The sequence below is a fragment of the Triticum aestivum genome, chromosome 2A, assembly GCF_018294505.1.
Source record: "Triticum aestivum cultivar Chinese Spring chromosome 2A, IWGSC CS RefSeq v2.1, whole genome shotgun sequence".
Lineage (NCBI taxonomy): Eukaryota > Viridiplantae > Streptophyta > Magnoliopsida > Poales > Poaceae > Triticum > Triticum aestivum.
Genome location: NC_057797.1, coordinates 532,522,246 through 532,536,919, shown reverse-complemented (window position 1 = coordinate 532,536,919; position 14,674 = coordinate 532,522,246). Strand labels below are relative to the sequence as shown.

Here is a 14,674-nt window from a genome sequence, read left to right as displayed (position 1 = left end):
CACAGACCAAGCCGAAGGATTGTGATCCACCATGACAGCCTCTGCACCTCTTCTTTGCCCCCACGGGCCAACATCAGATATAGAGAGAACTAGAACACTATGTGAGGCGACGAAATCTCAAGCATCGTCGAAGCGAACCAAACTTTGAGACCTCACCGCCGCCACGAGCACCCAAGAGAGAGGCCGACCAACATCACCAAGGTGATCAAAGCAATGACTGTTGTCCCAGATTACTTCCACCGCCGCCTCCCGATACCCCAATATACCAACCAAGACAATCAACGACCAATAGCAGATCCATGGCTCTAATAGAACTCCCAAGGGGGAAACGACATCGAAGATGCCTCCACCGTCTAATGCATCGATGGATCTAAGGATTTCGCCCAAAGCGCACCATAGAACGAGCTACGAAGCTTCACAATGACACCTTCAAGAACAAAAGCAACGCTCGAAAGCGTTACCATCATCTTGTTGACTAGGTCAGCAAGGCTTTCGTCTGAAGCATTGTATCTCGAACCTCCGCATAGAAGCTGGTCGCCGAGTCCGACAACCACATGAGCACGAGACCTCATGACCCCTCTGTTGGGCGGGGAAAAGGCATCCTCACTAGGTCCAAAAGGAGCCCCCTGTCCCCGTAGACGCAACCACTCACCTCGAGCACTGGCGCTGACAGAAGGAGGATCGATCCAGGTAGTCTCACAAGCAGCTCCGTCAACCTCCACGCACGTCAATGATGAGTGATATTTTTGTGCTCATTACATCGTTGTTTAAACCGGACAATCTTAGGATTTCCAAGAAAATCACTTTAATATAGCCACTAATGATTAATGAATGCGAGAGATCGCAAAATCCTTTGTTTAGCGTGCTTCCGAAGAAAATAAAGAGGTCCTAAACATAGAAGGGATCATCACACGCAAGGAATACAAAGTTTGGTGGAAGAAGTAAGGGAATTGGAGGAGCACCGAGGCCTATAGAGCGCAAGACGACGCCTGGTACGAGCACATTTGCTCGTACTCGCCCCCATAATGTCAGCTCCAGGAGGTCCCCTTGACCAACTTCTATAAAGGGGTTGATGCCTAATTCTCAATGGACAGGGCACCATTCATGAAATAGAGAACAAGAGCCATCTTCTAATCCTAGCGGTCGTCATTTCCCATCTCATCTCTATAGCTGCACCACAATCATCACTGCAGCCATCCACCTCAAGTTGGTCATACTTGTAAGGTGTACGCGTTTGACAACTATTGTAAGACATATCATCAATCAAGCATTCTTCTTTATATCGTCTTCAATTAGTTCATCTTGCAATCCGATCGCCATGTGTGAGTAATTCAATAAGAAAATGGATTGAGGCAAATCCTTGCAACCGGATGTATTTATGCAAGGGATTGTTGGAATGCTTTGGTATAACAGACTTCTTTGTATGTGTCTGATTGCAACACAATTTTCTCTTGTCTTGTTCTCGTTCTAAGGCCCCGTAGGTATCCGGGATCTCGTAGATCAAGGAAGGGGAAGGTAATGAGCGAGCAGGATGTGGAACGCTATCCCAAACAACAATTAGAGTAGGGGTTAGTACGATAGCGAAAAGATATTCCTTGGGAACGAATGAGGTGTTGTCACTAAACACCCAATGCTTTTTGTCTGGATGTTTATTCTTAGTAACTGAGGTAACCACACATGACGGTAATGGCCATCGGTTGGACAAATGACTCATGATGCATGTCATGCACCGATCAAGACATACTTTAGACACATCCCACACATCTTCGCGTCGCAAGCACATCATAGCATTTGTCTTCCATAGCACAATTTAATATCATTAAGACCCCCTTTTCTAATTATGTTTAAACTATTCAAAATCGGAAAAACATTCTATACAAAAAAAGTAGCGCATTCTCACCAGCTTTCCAACGGCATATCATTTGCATCATTCAGATCAATCGTTTTCAAACTAAGACAAAAATGCAATCTTAGTTGTTCGGTTCTTAAAATTCCATCATTTTCAAAGTTCTCTTGAACTATAGAGATTGGAGAAAACTTTCTATATGAAAAATGAGTGCAATTACAACAAATATGCAATGCCATTTCATTTGTTTCATTTCGATAAACCTTTTAAAACTGAGCCCGAAAGTACAGTTGACGTTTTTTGGTGAAAGAAACACAGTTTTCGGAATTGTACTTAAACCGTGTAGATTTTGTGAAAATGTTCAACATAAATCATGATAGTCATGTATGTAGCTCTCAGACGGTATATCACAAACCCCGTTTAAACAATGTTTGCAAAAGTTCAAACTCTGCATAGGATGCTACTGCTGCTACGATGAGTCAACTTGTTTCTAGAATAATATTCTCTCATTGTTATCAAAATAACCCCCTTGACAGACAAATCATTTGGAGGACGGCCCCGGGCTGCCATACGCCCCGTCTCTCTCCATCTAGTTCAAAACTAGACGGTAAGTTGCTAGGCTGCTTCTCTCTCTAGTTTCTCTCGTCGATATTTGTTCGAGACAACAATGTGCTGCTGAATCACTACTTTGGTATGTGTGGTTACCGCATAGGAATCGTCAACTTTGACTCTTGATCGATGAAGAAATTCTCGCGTCTGGGAGGTATAACCTAGCTACAGGAATTGTCGGATTGTCACAAAACCTTCTCCCTCCTCTCCGTGTTGTTGGTGAGATTGGACCTACGATGTCATCTTCATAGCATTCCTGGGTGTGATTGTATGGTAAACTTTGTTGTTCCGTAGTACGTTCCTCTACAGTTCACTACTCAAATATGAAAGATGTGTTACATAGCAATTGAGGATGGGTGACCAACTTGAAAGTAAGTTGTTCCCAGTGCGCATGAGTGAAGACAAAGTGTGTAGGAAATACTAGTGTTAGTATGTGGGGCTAGTCTAGATCTCAGGCGCAATCGCCAGGAACCGACGTATTTGGTCGGGGCGTTATAATTGGTATTAGAGCCGACCCTCGCGGTTACACGGGCGTGTGGGGTCAGTGATGCATACATGGGGCACATGTGGATGTTGGCACTAGTACTCATAGATGTGTGCCAAGAGAGAATGTTCCCCCTGGGTTACGGGGACGTCGATTCCTTTGTCTGTCTAGCGTTGTTTTGTTTTTTTATTGACGTGTGCCAAGATGTGTGCCAAGAGTTTGCACATAGGGGTTTACCTAGGTTCGGGTCCTCATTGCTCAGGTAATAGCATACACGCTGCTTTTTTATTGACGTGTGAGCACCTTGTGCGAGAGGATCATCATGGTAGCTACACCTTATAAATGGGACGAGAGTTAGGGTTTACAGAGTCCCTAACCGACCTCATCATAGATGGCTTCTTGTCTTGCACGCCATGATTTATGTGAAACCCTAGACGGTTGGTGTTTCTCCGAAGCTTTTTTTTTTGAAAGATCTAGCTGCCGGCTGGCGTTCATTAATTTAGTAGGAAGCAATAATGGATAACATTGTTGATCAAGTTCAGTGGGTTTTGAGAGGGAGAAAAATATAGGAAAAAAAGGGGGACAAAAACCCTAGTGGTATGTCTCCCAGTTACATCCCCAAAAGGGGTCTCAATTGCTTTCACTCCTACTAGCCCCCATTGCTCCATGTTTTGCCTAACGGCATGAATGACATCGCTTACCCTTGGCAGTTTTCCACGTAATATGCAGTTGTTTCTTTCCCTCCAGATCTCCCATGTGATCATCATAATCATGGTTTTGATCCCCTTCCTGCACTCCTTGCTTGCTCCCAGTATGATGGCCTGAAATGCAGCAGAAGATTGGTTGTATTCGTTTTGGATTGTCCCCGTAGAGTTGCATCCTGCCCAGGTTGCATCCTTCTGCCAGATTTCTTTTGAGAAGGGGCACTACCACATGAGGTGAACCGAAGTCTCCAAATTGCGCAGACAGAGGGGATAGAAAAAAGCATTTGGCCATCCTCTTCGCTGCAACCGATCGTTGCACCAGAGATGGTTCAGTTTTGCAACAACCAGCTGAAGATCTTTATTTTACCAGGAGCCCAAGCTCTCCAGATCGTGCTCTTGAATTCAGTTACCGGTGCATCCCTGAACTGAAGTTTGTACGCCGAGCTGGTGGAGTAGCATCCGTTGCTGCCGCTTGTCCAAACAATTGTGTCCGCCGTTTGGTCATCCAACCTCCCGGCATGGGCGTCGATGAGGCGCCAGAGTCTAATGTACTATGTGATGATCTCATCCCTATTCCCATGACTTAGGTCCTTAATCCACTGATCACTGGCCAGCGCCGCCACAACGGTTTTGTTCTTGCGCCTGGAATGTTTTTACAGGGCGGGGAATTGGGTGCACAGTGTGGTGCCTAACCATGAGCATTTCCAGAAGATAGCCGTCTTTCCATTGCCGATGCCGACAGTCGTGGCGGAGGCGAAGAGCGCACGGTCGGCGTCGTCGCCTGGAGCTTCTAAGTTGTGTGATTGTTTTATGGGCTCATATGTAACGCCCTGAACACACCCGCCGGTGGTCGTTATTGCTGGCGGGATCTAGACTGACCCCACAGATCAATATTAGTCTTTTTCTGCGCACTTTACCCTCACTCTTGCGCACCCGGAAGCAACTTTCCAGTCGGTCACCCATTCTGAAACTACTCCAAGCTGAGCACGCTTAACTTTGGAGTTTTTTCTGAATGGGCTCCCGGAAAAAAGGAATTCCTTATTGATATGAGTAGTCTATCATCACTAATAAGTCAGGCTATCACATCATATGTGAGGGCTTGGAGCTTCCCTCAAGAGCTACCATACTGAGAGGAAACTTGGGCATTCGTTTACCAATGTTCTCGAAGACAAAGGTGATGCATTCATTATTGTGGGAGCAGTCGTTTCTTCCAACCTTTTCAGAGGAGATTAGCACTCCCCCAAAAGTGTGAACTTGAGTGTACATCTTCATCACCATCACTTTCGGCTGTCTCTTAACACTAACTTTATTTAATGTTATTACTTGCTTGTCTGTTGCCTCTGTGTAGCTCTTTAGCTTGTTGTAACTCTTCATATATGGTGTATCACTTAGCTGCATATCTAAATAACCCGCATTTCCGCGCTAGCCTCTAAAAGCAACTAAGAAAAGTATTAAATTCGGTAGTCGCCTATCCACTCTCCTCTAATTGATATCTAGCACATCTTTGATCCTTCAGTTTTTCTTTCTCGCAAGGGTGGTGTTTGTGCGAATGACATCGCTTTATCTTCGAGTTGGCCGTTCAGACCCCAATCCTCCTCAAGGTCGTCCATCAGCACGGAGTCGGTGGAGCCCCGGCGTAGATTCCTAGTGTCTTTTTAGGGCGCCGTAGATTCCTAGTGTCTTCTTAGGGCGCCGACGATGTTAGGGTTTCTGGCAGTGAGTGTGCGCGAGAAAAAAATTGGTGTTAGGTGTTTCACATGGGTTCAATGACAATGACTGCATCTCTCGGATGCTTGTCCTCGTAGGCACGTGCGCTAAGACTTCCCGAGTGTCGTCGACAAGATAAAATTTATGATCAGATTTTTCTGAAGGATTTCAATCCTCTAATAAAATTGCAATAAAAATCGTTTCAAGCGAAGGGGCGGATTAACGATGAAACCAGAGACGATTTTCAAAATCCTGTGAGAGGAACACGGCGGATTTAAAATAAAATTTATTTAAAACCTAGATCTTGTCACATCCGACCCCCCGCAGCGCCCCCTCCTCTGTCGTCTCTCTCGCGGTCTTCTCCTCTCCCCCCATGGCCTCCGCCGAAATCCCCAACGCCGACACCGCGGAACCCAACCCCAGCCCCAACCCCGCCGCCCGTTCGCCGTCGCCTCCGCTCCCGCCGCGCAAGCGCCGCCTCTCCCTCTCCCCTTCACGGTCCGCCTCCCCCAGGCGCTCCGTGTCTCGCTCCCGCTCCCCCCGCGACCGCCGCAGCCGCAGCCGCAGCCGGAGCCGCAGCCGCAGCCGCAGCCGTAGCCGCAGTCGCAGTCGGAGCCGTAGTCCGCGCCAGCCCGAAGGCAAGCGGCGGCGGCAGAACGACCTCACCGTCGAGGCGTGCCGCGACTACCTGCGCGACAGGTGCACCCGCTCCGACCTCGAGTGCAAGTATGCGCACCCGCACCAATCCGTTTCCGTCGACCGGTAAAAGCGCGAGATCTTGCCTCCTCTGCCAATGTTAGCGGCATATTTATTCTTGTCTGATTTGGGTTTTGTTGATTCGGGAATTCGGCAGGGACTCCAAGGTGACGGCATGCGCGGATTCGCTGAGGAACAACTGCTTCCGGGGCAGAACCTGCCGCTACTACCACCCGCCTCCTCACATACAGGAGTATGAGCTGATATCCCCTTGATTTTGTTCGATTCAATTTGCTTGATTTGCTTCACTTGTTCAGCTGTGGATGTCTGGCAATCTGGTTCCATGTTAAGATGCAGGCTGATGCAATTTAGGCTAGTTTGAAGTATATATCTCTGAAAATTCCCTCTATAGTTCAGTTTCCAAGTATCAGCAGCAGTATCATCACACGAGATTTTTCCATTTAGATAAGAGGATCAGATTGCCTGCTTGACATCATGTATTGTAACAATGTGCCTCCATCTGATGCAAATTGTTAATAGCCCTGTTGTGTGAGCTAGTTCTAAAGTTACAGTTTTGCAGTTTGGGCTTGCCAGCCCAATAAATTTGTTCATGGTCCGCTCAGTTTTTCATATGGGTGATTACACACGCTGTTGGGTGCAACTTTCTGATTACAGCCTTCTTTGGTCGATCCTGTATAGGTCGTTGCTGAGATCAATTGGTTTGGACGTCCCACAGGTGAAGACGGTAAGCTGTCCTTTCTGTCCTTCAATGTTTTCTCTAACACATCATTTATTATGAGCTCTCCAGGTTTTTCTGAGTATTTAGTGTGTACTGCTATGGAAGAGCTGTTTAGCTAATGTTGTGTCTAGTCTGCACGTAGGATGCTAGATGTGGCAGCATGGGCTGGCAGTCCAGATTGTGCGTTACGTCAGCTTGATGAGACCACAAGTTTGGCTGAGGGGGAGATTGTTTGGAAATAATTCACAATATCCGTATTTTTGTCAGACTCGGAAACATGGTTTCCATATCGATGCTTTGTGTTGGTATGACCTTAAGGGATACGATAAAATAAAACCAAATCAACAGTTCCTTAGCTGTCTTGTCCAAAACTGTGAAATGATCCTCTTCACTTCATTAGAGATGCATAGCATTCTGTACAGTTTTGTACAAGTTAAGTTATTCTGATGTATTGATCTTATGTGATGATGATTTTTCTTATACATTACCATTCAGGACTGCTAACTGAGCATCCTTCTTTTGAACATTTATCAGGTTTGCAGAGATTTCGCACGTGGGCGATGTTCAAGATCAGCAAATGAGTGCCGCTTCTTGCACCATTCATCTGTTCAAGAGTGTGCAATTGTAATATTTTCTGCCGTTAAAGATTGTACTCCCTCCGGTCCTTTTTAGTTCGCATATTAGATTTGTCTGAAGTCAAGGCTCGTAAAGTTTGACCAACTTTATAGAAAAAAATACCAACATTCACAATGTGAAATCAATACTAGTAGATGCGTCATGCCTTAAAGTTTCATGTTGTATAACTTTATCATGGTAGATGTTGATATTTTTTCATATAAATATGGTCAAACTTTTTAAAGTTTGACTTCAGACAATTCTTATATGCAGAGTAAAAAGGACCGGAGGGAGTATTACTAACTTGCCTAGCATAAAAATAACGACCACATAAAACTGTCCACATGTGAAATGTTTTTTTTCTATTATTGTGTACCTGGGTACCCCTTTGCGTACTGAACCCCCAAAGCAAGAATATAATTTCCCCTATTTAGCATTTTGTATATTACTGTATGTCTGTATTTTAGCATTTTGTATATTTTGTACACAGATTGCTGATTAGATATTTTTTCTTGACAGGTTTGCCAAGATTTCTTGCGTGGGAGGTGTGAGCGTATATCATGTAGGTACACTCATGTCATAGCACAACCAATGCTACCCCCACCAATGAGGGATGTTCCCATGCAAATGCCATATCCTGAGATGGTAAAGTGTTTCTATTGAAGATATAGTCTTACTCTTAAACAATACTCTATTGACAAGAAATTACTCTTCCCTTCTCTCTCATAAAGAAATTATTTGGAATATATTATTTATCTGTTGACCAGCCAGCAGATCCTTTGTTCCCAGTTCATGTGCAGTAAGAAATGAGTTTGTAAATAAAGAACTGTTTAAAGTATTATATTATTAGTTGCCTTTTGTAGTATATATTTTATAAGTTGATCATGGTTAGTATAACCTATACTTTTTTTTTTGCTCTTCAAGGTTTACATGCCACCACCACCACCACCACTGGGAGTACCTATGATGGCTCCTCCTCTCTCACCTCCTAGAGGTTTTGCTGGTAATTAACACATCCGCTATACCATGCAGTATTGCTTTTCGGTTTTGTTGGGAAAGAAAACACTAGGTTTGCTCTCGTGGAATTTAATCTTGACTCCTGAGTGTTGAACCATATTTTGATCATAAGACGACTACATGACTTTTTGTAGTTCTCCTTTTTTTGACACAGAACATAATTTTGATACTTCTCTTGTAAAAACACAGATAACAAGAACACAGTGGAAGTTTGCAGGGACTACTTGAAGAAAATGTGCAATAGAGAATCATGTAGATTTGCACACCCTGATTCACAAACTGAGGTTTGTATGTTTTGTCATTTATTTATCTTAGTGTACGAGCTATCAGCCAATCCATTTTGCATCTTTTCTACTAGGTGGCACATGACAAGGTTGAAGTTTGCCGTGATTTTAAACGAGGAGAATGCACTCGACCTACATGCCGCTTTTACCACCCATCCTCAAGCTGAAGTTCTGTTAGATAAAGTAAAGTAACCTATATCCAGTGATTATTTTTTTCTTCTCCAAATCTGGAATCAGACTAGTAATATATAGCTGCTGAATACATAACACAAGAGGCCATATACCCCAGGATACTTTATCTCTAGTTAACCTAACATTATTTTTTTTGGATTTGTCCATTCAAAATAGCTGGAGCAATGCTAACTTTTTTTAGGATTGCCAATTTTTTTCTGTCAAATGTTCATGTCATATGAATAATCAAATGTGTGCCTAGAGAGGGGCACCATTTGATACATTTATATGTCCATGTGAATAGGGGTGGCCATGCTAGAAATGTTTTGGTCTAAGATTGCAATTTTTGTGCATCAGATGGTCATGCCATTTTTGCTAAGCTGACATCTGCTGTTCTAATGCTGTTCTAATGCTGTAATATGAGATTATTTTTGTCATCTTTGATTCCACATCAGATGTCACTCAGTTTTATATGATCAACTATGTTCCTTAGCCAGATAAGCTCTTCCTTTTATGTTTCTCTTAGATGCATGAACTCCACAACAGCGACAAGTTACCTGTTAGATAGGTTTAGTGTTCTGGAGTATCATACAAGTTTGTGGTGTTGGGACTAGGTTTGTATATTTCTGATGAATTATAGGTTCATATGTCTGATGAAATGGGCCTGTCATATGTTGAGCTAATGCATTTCCCCTCCATTCAATCAACTTTTTTAAGTATTGTGATAAACAAGTTATTCATTTATGGCCAAGAATTCTTTCAAGGTTGTGCTTGAAAAATAAGTTATGTTTTTTATTGTCCTTCCAGCGGTCCAGCCTTTTAATAAATAGTGCGCTCTAACAGCTTCAAAGTGATGCTCTGATAACCTACTCATCTGGCATGAATCATGCCTAATTCAGCGTGTTTTAGTGTAAGATCTGGTGGAAGTTGACTACTATACTACATATAACTCCATTGGCTAATGAGTCAGTGTCTAGCTTTGCTGATTTCGCCTTTATTCAACAACTTGAATACACAGAGTTATCATTATTTAGTTTTTAGATTTAATTTAGCTCTGCTTAACAAGTGGATACTCCTTGTTTCCTCAGTCTTGCGTGCCTCACTCTGCTGCTGCTTCTGCTGCTGCTAATCCTGCTACTGCTGCGAAAGAGCTGCCGCGCTGGCTGTTGTGCTGCTGCTAAGGTGCCATAGAGTATTGAGACCCTCACAAAGTGCCATGTCCCTGGAAGAAAAACAAACTTGTTACTATCGTGTGATGTTCAGATGGTTTGCTTGAACTTGACTCAGCTTTGGATAGCCTTCTTCACAATGGACTCTGCATGTGTGGTTGTGTATTTGCGTTCATAAAGATGTTTTTAGACTTTTAGCTGCGAGTTGCTTTGGAGTTTTGCATAATTGAATCTTGTTTACCATCAGTTGTAACCCTCCACACTTGGTTGGTTCATCTTCTGCGCCGCGATCTAGTTCATTGGATTTCCTGGTTATCCTGGTGCCAAAAATACATCTGGAAGGGATTTGGCTGGTACTACCAATTATGTACCGAGTGAATGGAGACTTTGAAATTTCCAACAAAGCCCTGTGACATTGTTCGCGAAAGAACATGCATCAAATTGCTTTAGCACCAGCGTGTGCATCCTGCAAGCTTGCGCTCGAACCCGTTGGCGGCCGTAGCGTTGTGCATCTACCGTTGTTTGCCAACTATGGCATATGCATCAGTCTATCGTTTGTATATACAGTAGTATCTTGTAAAGATGGTGGGTGACACGGGCTGTTGCGTTTTGCGCGTCACTGTGAGGACCAGTCGACCAGATAAATTGTCTCGTTCGCCTGGCTTTGTCTCGTCGCGGGCGTCCGTTTTATCGCTCCAGTCTCCCCTCTATTTGTTTTGGCATTTGTGTTCAGGCATCACCATCATCATGACTATAAATAAACAGTGGCGCGATTTATCATATAAGTCGAGCCTAAGCTTATCGCGATGCAGAAGTACGACTGCTCTGTCTGCACAGATGAGGGTGCGGGAGAATTTTGCCGCGTAGAGTTTTCTACTATTGCTTAAACAAAGGGCGTGCTTAGCACCCAGTAGGAGAGGATTGAGTGTACCTACAGGGCTTCCATGCCATTCTATTATTAGCTCTGCCAAAGTCTCGAGCTCTGCCACCGCCTCGTCTGGAGCGGATTGGGCAGCCACGGTGGTGTTTGACTTCGACCCTCTCTCATCTCTCCCTCTCCCTCCGAAGTCTTGACCCGAGCAAGAAGTAGGCTTCCCCATGGCTTGCTGTTAGTTTGGGTCGGCACTCATGTGCAAGGGGCTTTGATGATGGTGGAGAGGAAGAGAGATGAGGGAGAAGCAATGGCCATGAACGGGCCGCGGCAGGAAGGAGAAGCAGAAGCCGCTGCGGCACCGGCAACGGCAGTGACAGGAGAGAAGGGAGAGGGAGAGAGGGATGACGGAGAAAGGGCCGACGGCGAGGAGCGGAAGGAGGAGAGCGAGGAGGAAGAAGAGGAGGAGGAGAAGAAAGACAAGGTGGAGCTGGAAGAGTGGTCCGAGCTAAGGCTGGCGATCGCGGAGCTGTCCCCGATCAGCCGGCGCGGCGGCAAGCTGTGCTCCTCGCCTCCCACGCTGCCCTTCCTCGGCCTCTCCCACCTCCTCCTCCGGCTCCTCGGTGAGTAGAAATGAGCAGTATGCTTCCATACTCTGTTTTGGTGTTCATTTGGCATCCATTTCTTCTTTTGGTTCGATCGGTTTCTTGACGTGCCTGTGTCTGTGCATCTTTGGCTTGTTGCTCTCCCGTCCACGTGGACGTGGTCCTTGCTGTCGCTGATGCTGCGTCGCCTGCACGGGCTTGCAGATAAGATTGGTCCGACAATGGCAGTGCTGCGGCTCGACGTCCAACGGAACATCGAGGTAAATATACTACTCTCTTCCCACCCTCACTCTCGGGGTTTTCGTAAGTAGTACGTACCACTAGGAACTAGTGTATCAGCGATCTAGCTAAATTGCTGCTGGTAAAAACTAAACATGCACGAAGCAGTAGTAGGCAGGGAGTCTCGATCACACCCCTCTACCTGAGACCAAAGATCCAAAAGAAGATGGCAAGTCGACTCCAAATCGCATCAAGATTTCTCGACTAAAAACTGTTTGGTGCGTGTGTGGTCCACGTAATACCCTGGCTTTTCCCATCCATCTCGTCCCGTCCCGTGCCGGCCACACGGCTAGGCGCCAAAAGTGATGGATCACCCTGTGGCCTGCTTATTTTACCTAGTGTTATCTGAGCTATATAAGCGTGGTTATTCTACTTTTTATTTTCTGAGTTTAGCCTGGTTATTATTAGTATCATTTTGAATCCATTGGTGGAACCAAAAGAGCACGCGTCTGCATCGTCCGACGCATCACCCGATCCTTTACTGTCGCCGTCGTCTTACTGGGCATGAATGCTCTGGTCGAATCGACGCCGATCATTCGAGACCGCGATAGTTTGATCGGATCATGGGACGGATCAGGAGATGGATCCGATTCCGTTGCATCCACCATTTGCACGTACGATGATGAGCCGCTCCCAAGTTTTGCATCAGCACGAGGACCATGGGATTAGGCAAATATCTCCGAGAAGACAACTTTTGCTTTCGCAAGGGGTGACGAATGAGCCATGGATTAGGCATTAGGGGGTCGTGTGCCGCGCACAGGCCGCCGGCCTTCAACTGCCCCGGTCACATCCGTCCTCCTTCACAGGCTAGCTCTCTTGTCCGTTCCTCGTTGATGTTTCTCCTCCTTTGCTAGAAGCTACGGGCTTTGTTTCTAAACAATCCCAAGAAGATAAGAGATGGTTTCTTCTTCTTCTAAAGGTAATGATGGCGATGGCAGGGCAACAGTTTATCTGGGCATGAATAATTTGGATCGCACGGCTGCATAGGGTCCCTATAATTGGGGACGGCACGAACTTACTGTAGTACTGTATGTTAGGCTGAAACTTCGGGATTATTCTTGTGTTTTTGGGTTTTTGCTGTACCACTACCACTAGCTGTAGCGATGCAGACAGATGGATATGCAACACCTAATTCAGCATTGACTCATCTATGTTTTATCTCCCCCTTCTTAAAATGTTTTGATTCTTGTACTCGTATCATATTCCTATATCTGTAAATAGATGGATCGCTTCTTGTTTCCCTCAAGGAATATAAGTATAATTCTTGTTGCAGAGGCTGCAGGAGCTATACTTGCAGGACCCATCCAAATACTCCACTCTGACGGCGATGGTGGAGAAAGAGACCGACGACGGCACCGTGAGGAAGGCCGATAGCTGTGCAAGGGCTATTCTATGGCTCACTAGGTGAACCAACAAACTGATGCAACTTATATTGACGTTCTATATACCATTGTGCTACTTGATTAATGCACCACTTCTCATGTTTTCATCTTCTTACTGTGCAATATCATCAGATCCATGGATTTCTCTGTTGCACTGTTACAGAGACTGGAGGAGGAGGAGGAGGAGGGTTCTGATCAGCAGAGCCTTGCACAGCTTGTAGAAGCTGCGTACAAGGTCTCTCTCAAGCCGTGGCATGGCTGGATTTCTTCCGCGGCATGCAAGGTTAGGGGCTGCTCAGTTTGTTTTTCAGCTAGCGACTTTGTCGGAAAGCCCGACAGACAGACGCTTGTCCTGATAACACTTGGTTGACTTGCACAACTGCTACAAACTTTGTTGAAACAGATCGCATTGAAACTCATCCCTGAGAGGGCGATCTTCGTCGGCTGGCTCATGGGGGAAAACCAGAGTTACAGTCTCCCCAAGCTCGAGATTGAGAAGCTCGTCCAGCTGCTCCAGCCCTTTCTCGACGACATCCATGCCATGCTGGTCAGCACCCTTTGTGGATATCGATCCCCGATTAATTTCCCGCGTGTTGCTACACCTTAAATGACAGTATGAGTTATGCGATAACTGTGATTAAGCATTGCTGTGTGATCGTTTACAGGCCAAGTTCAAACTGGACAGGCTGAAGTCGACCTGAGGGTGAATGCTAAGATGGTCTCCATTTTCAAATTCCACTTCTGTGAATACCGCCTTGGTTTGTATGCGTACATGTTTCTCTTTTTTGAGCTGCCCGTGCTCGTGCGCCTCACTCTGTAAATAGGTCTTCATGTAGGGTAGGACTAGATTTGTAGCGCTCCTTGCGGGTACGAGTTCTGCCTAGTCAATGTACTTGTCCATCTTTCTACCCTCAGTAAATTGCATTTTCCACCGGCTTTGTTTGTAGAGGCTTGCTTCAGTACATTGACATGCTCTGAACTAAGGGAGGTTCAGACATGAATCAAATTCAGAGATCGCTATGAATTAGCCCTGAATTCAGAGGGGGGTTTGCTAGGGTTTCTATCGCTCAAAGAGAAAAGTAAAGCTCGACCCACATCAGTGGCGGCTAGAGTTTATCCCTACTACAATTTACAACTCGATGCCTCTCTCGGCTGAGATCCAAAGACTTTATAGCTGGTGCCATTTTGACATTCCCTGTTTTGTTTTGCTATGCTAGTATTTGACTCCTTCTCTATGTCATATAGAACATCCAAAAAGAGAAGCTAAAGGTAGAGACCAAATTTATTGAGTTGGGAGACGTGTGCAAGAGGGAGGGGGTGAGCTTTGGGCTCATGAGCTATTCAAATAGTCTAAGGAAAGGTAAAGGTAAAAGTAAAAGAGACAAAACTGGAAACGACATGAGAGACATAGTAAATGATGCGAGAGGTAAATAAATGCCCGTTGTTGGATGAAGATCCTACGCTGTCCACGTCGTCACTTAAGTGGCTTGCGTACT

The 14,674-nt window shown here is 45.3% G+C and overlaps 2 protein-coding genes across 4 annotated transcripts; both read left to right on the top strand.

The window, feature by feature from the left end:
• The first annotated feature begins 5,663 nt into the window (after nucleotides 1-5,663).
• On the top strand, nucleotides 5,664-9,069 carry LOC123189274 (zinc finger CCCH domain-containing protein 28). The gene is made up of 8 exons (XM_044601652.1): nucleotides 5,664-6,112; nucleotides 6,204-6,299; nucleotides 6,746-6,791; nucleotides 7,320-7,409; nucleotides 7,920-8,045; nucleotides 8,325-8,403; nucleotides 8,607-8,701; nucleotides 8,776-9,069. The coding sequence occupies exons 1-8, from the start codon at nucleotides 5,724-5,726 to the stop codon at nucleotides 8,866-8,868; spliced, it is 1,014 nt and encodes a 337-aa protein (XP_044457587.1). The 5' UTR covers nucleotides 5,664-5,723; the 3' UTR covers nucleotides 8,869-9,069.
• An 891-nt stretch (nucleotides 9,070-9,960) lies between these two features.
• LOC123189275 (glycolipid transfer protein 3) lies at nucleotides 9,961-14,109 on the top strand. 3 transcript variants are annotated; one of them, XR_006495695.1, is made up of 6 exons: nucleotides 9,961-11,535; nucleotides 11,722-11,777; nucleotides 13,070-13,200; nucleotides 13,342-13,461; nucleotides 13,582-13,725; nucleotides 13,844-14,109. XR_006495695.1 is itself a non-coding variant. In XM_044601653.1 (6 exons), the coding sequence occupies exons 1-6, from the start codon at nucleotides 11,187-11,189 to the stop codon at nucleotides 13,877-13,879; spliced, it is 867 nt and encodes a 288-aa protein (XP_044457588.1). In that variant the 5' UTR covers nucleotides 9,961-11,186; the 3' UTR covers nucleotides 13,880-14,109. The 3 variants fall into 3 exon arrangements, 2 of the variants coding, with proteins under 2 accessions (XP_044457588.1, XP_044457589.1); XM_044601653.1 differs by having other exon boundaries at nucleotides 13,311-13,461; XM_044601654.1 differs by lacking the exons at nucleotides 13,342-13,461; nucleotides 13,582-13,725; nucleotides 13,844-14,109 and having other exon boundaries at nucleotides 13,070-13,204.
• Nucleotides 14,110-14,674: the final 565 nt, after the last annotated feature.

Bases quoted from the DNA above. Each gene is read 5' to 3' on its own strand.
- LOC123189275 (XM_044601653.1), top strand. From the start codon at position 11,187: ATGATGGTGGAGAGGAAGAGAGATGAGGGAGAAGCAATGGCCATGAAC. The intron at 11,536-11,721 runs GTGAGTAGAAAT...ACGGGCTTGCAG, and splicing joins CCTCCTCCTCCGGCTCCTCG to ATAAGATTGGTCCGACAATG. The intron at 13,726-13,843 runs GTCAGCACCCTT...GATCGTTTACAG, and splicing joins ACGACATCCATGCCATGCTG to GCCAAGTTCAAACTGGACAG.
- LOC123189274 (XM_044601652.1), top strand. From the start codon at position 5,724: ATGGCCTCCGCCGAAATCCCCAACGCCGACACCGCGGAACCCAACCCC. The intron at 6,113-6,203 runs GTAAAAGCGCGA...GGAATTCGGCAG, and splicing joins CAATCCGTTTCCGTCGACCG to GGACTCCAAGGTGACGGCAT. The intron at 8,046-8,324 runs GTAAAGTGTTTC...TTGCTCTTCAAG, and splicing joins AAATGCCATATCCTGAGATG to GTTTACATGCCACCACCACC.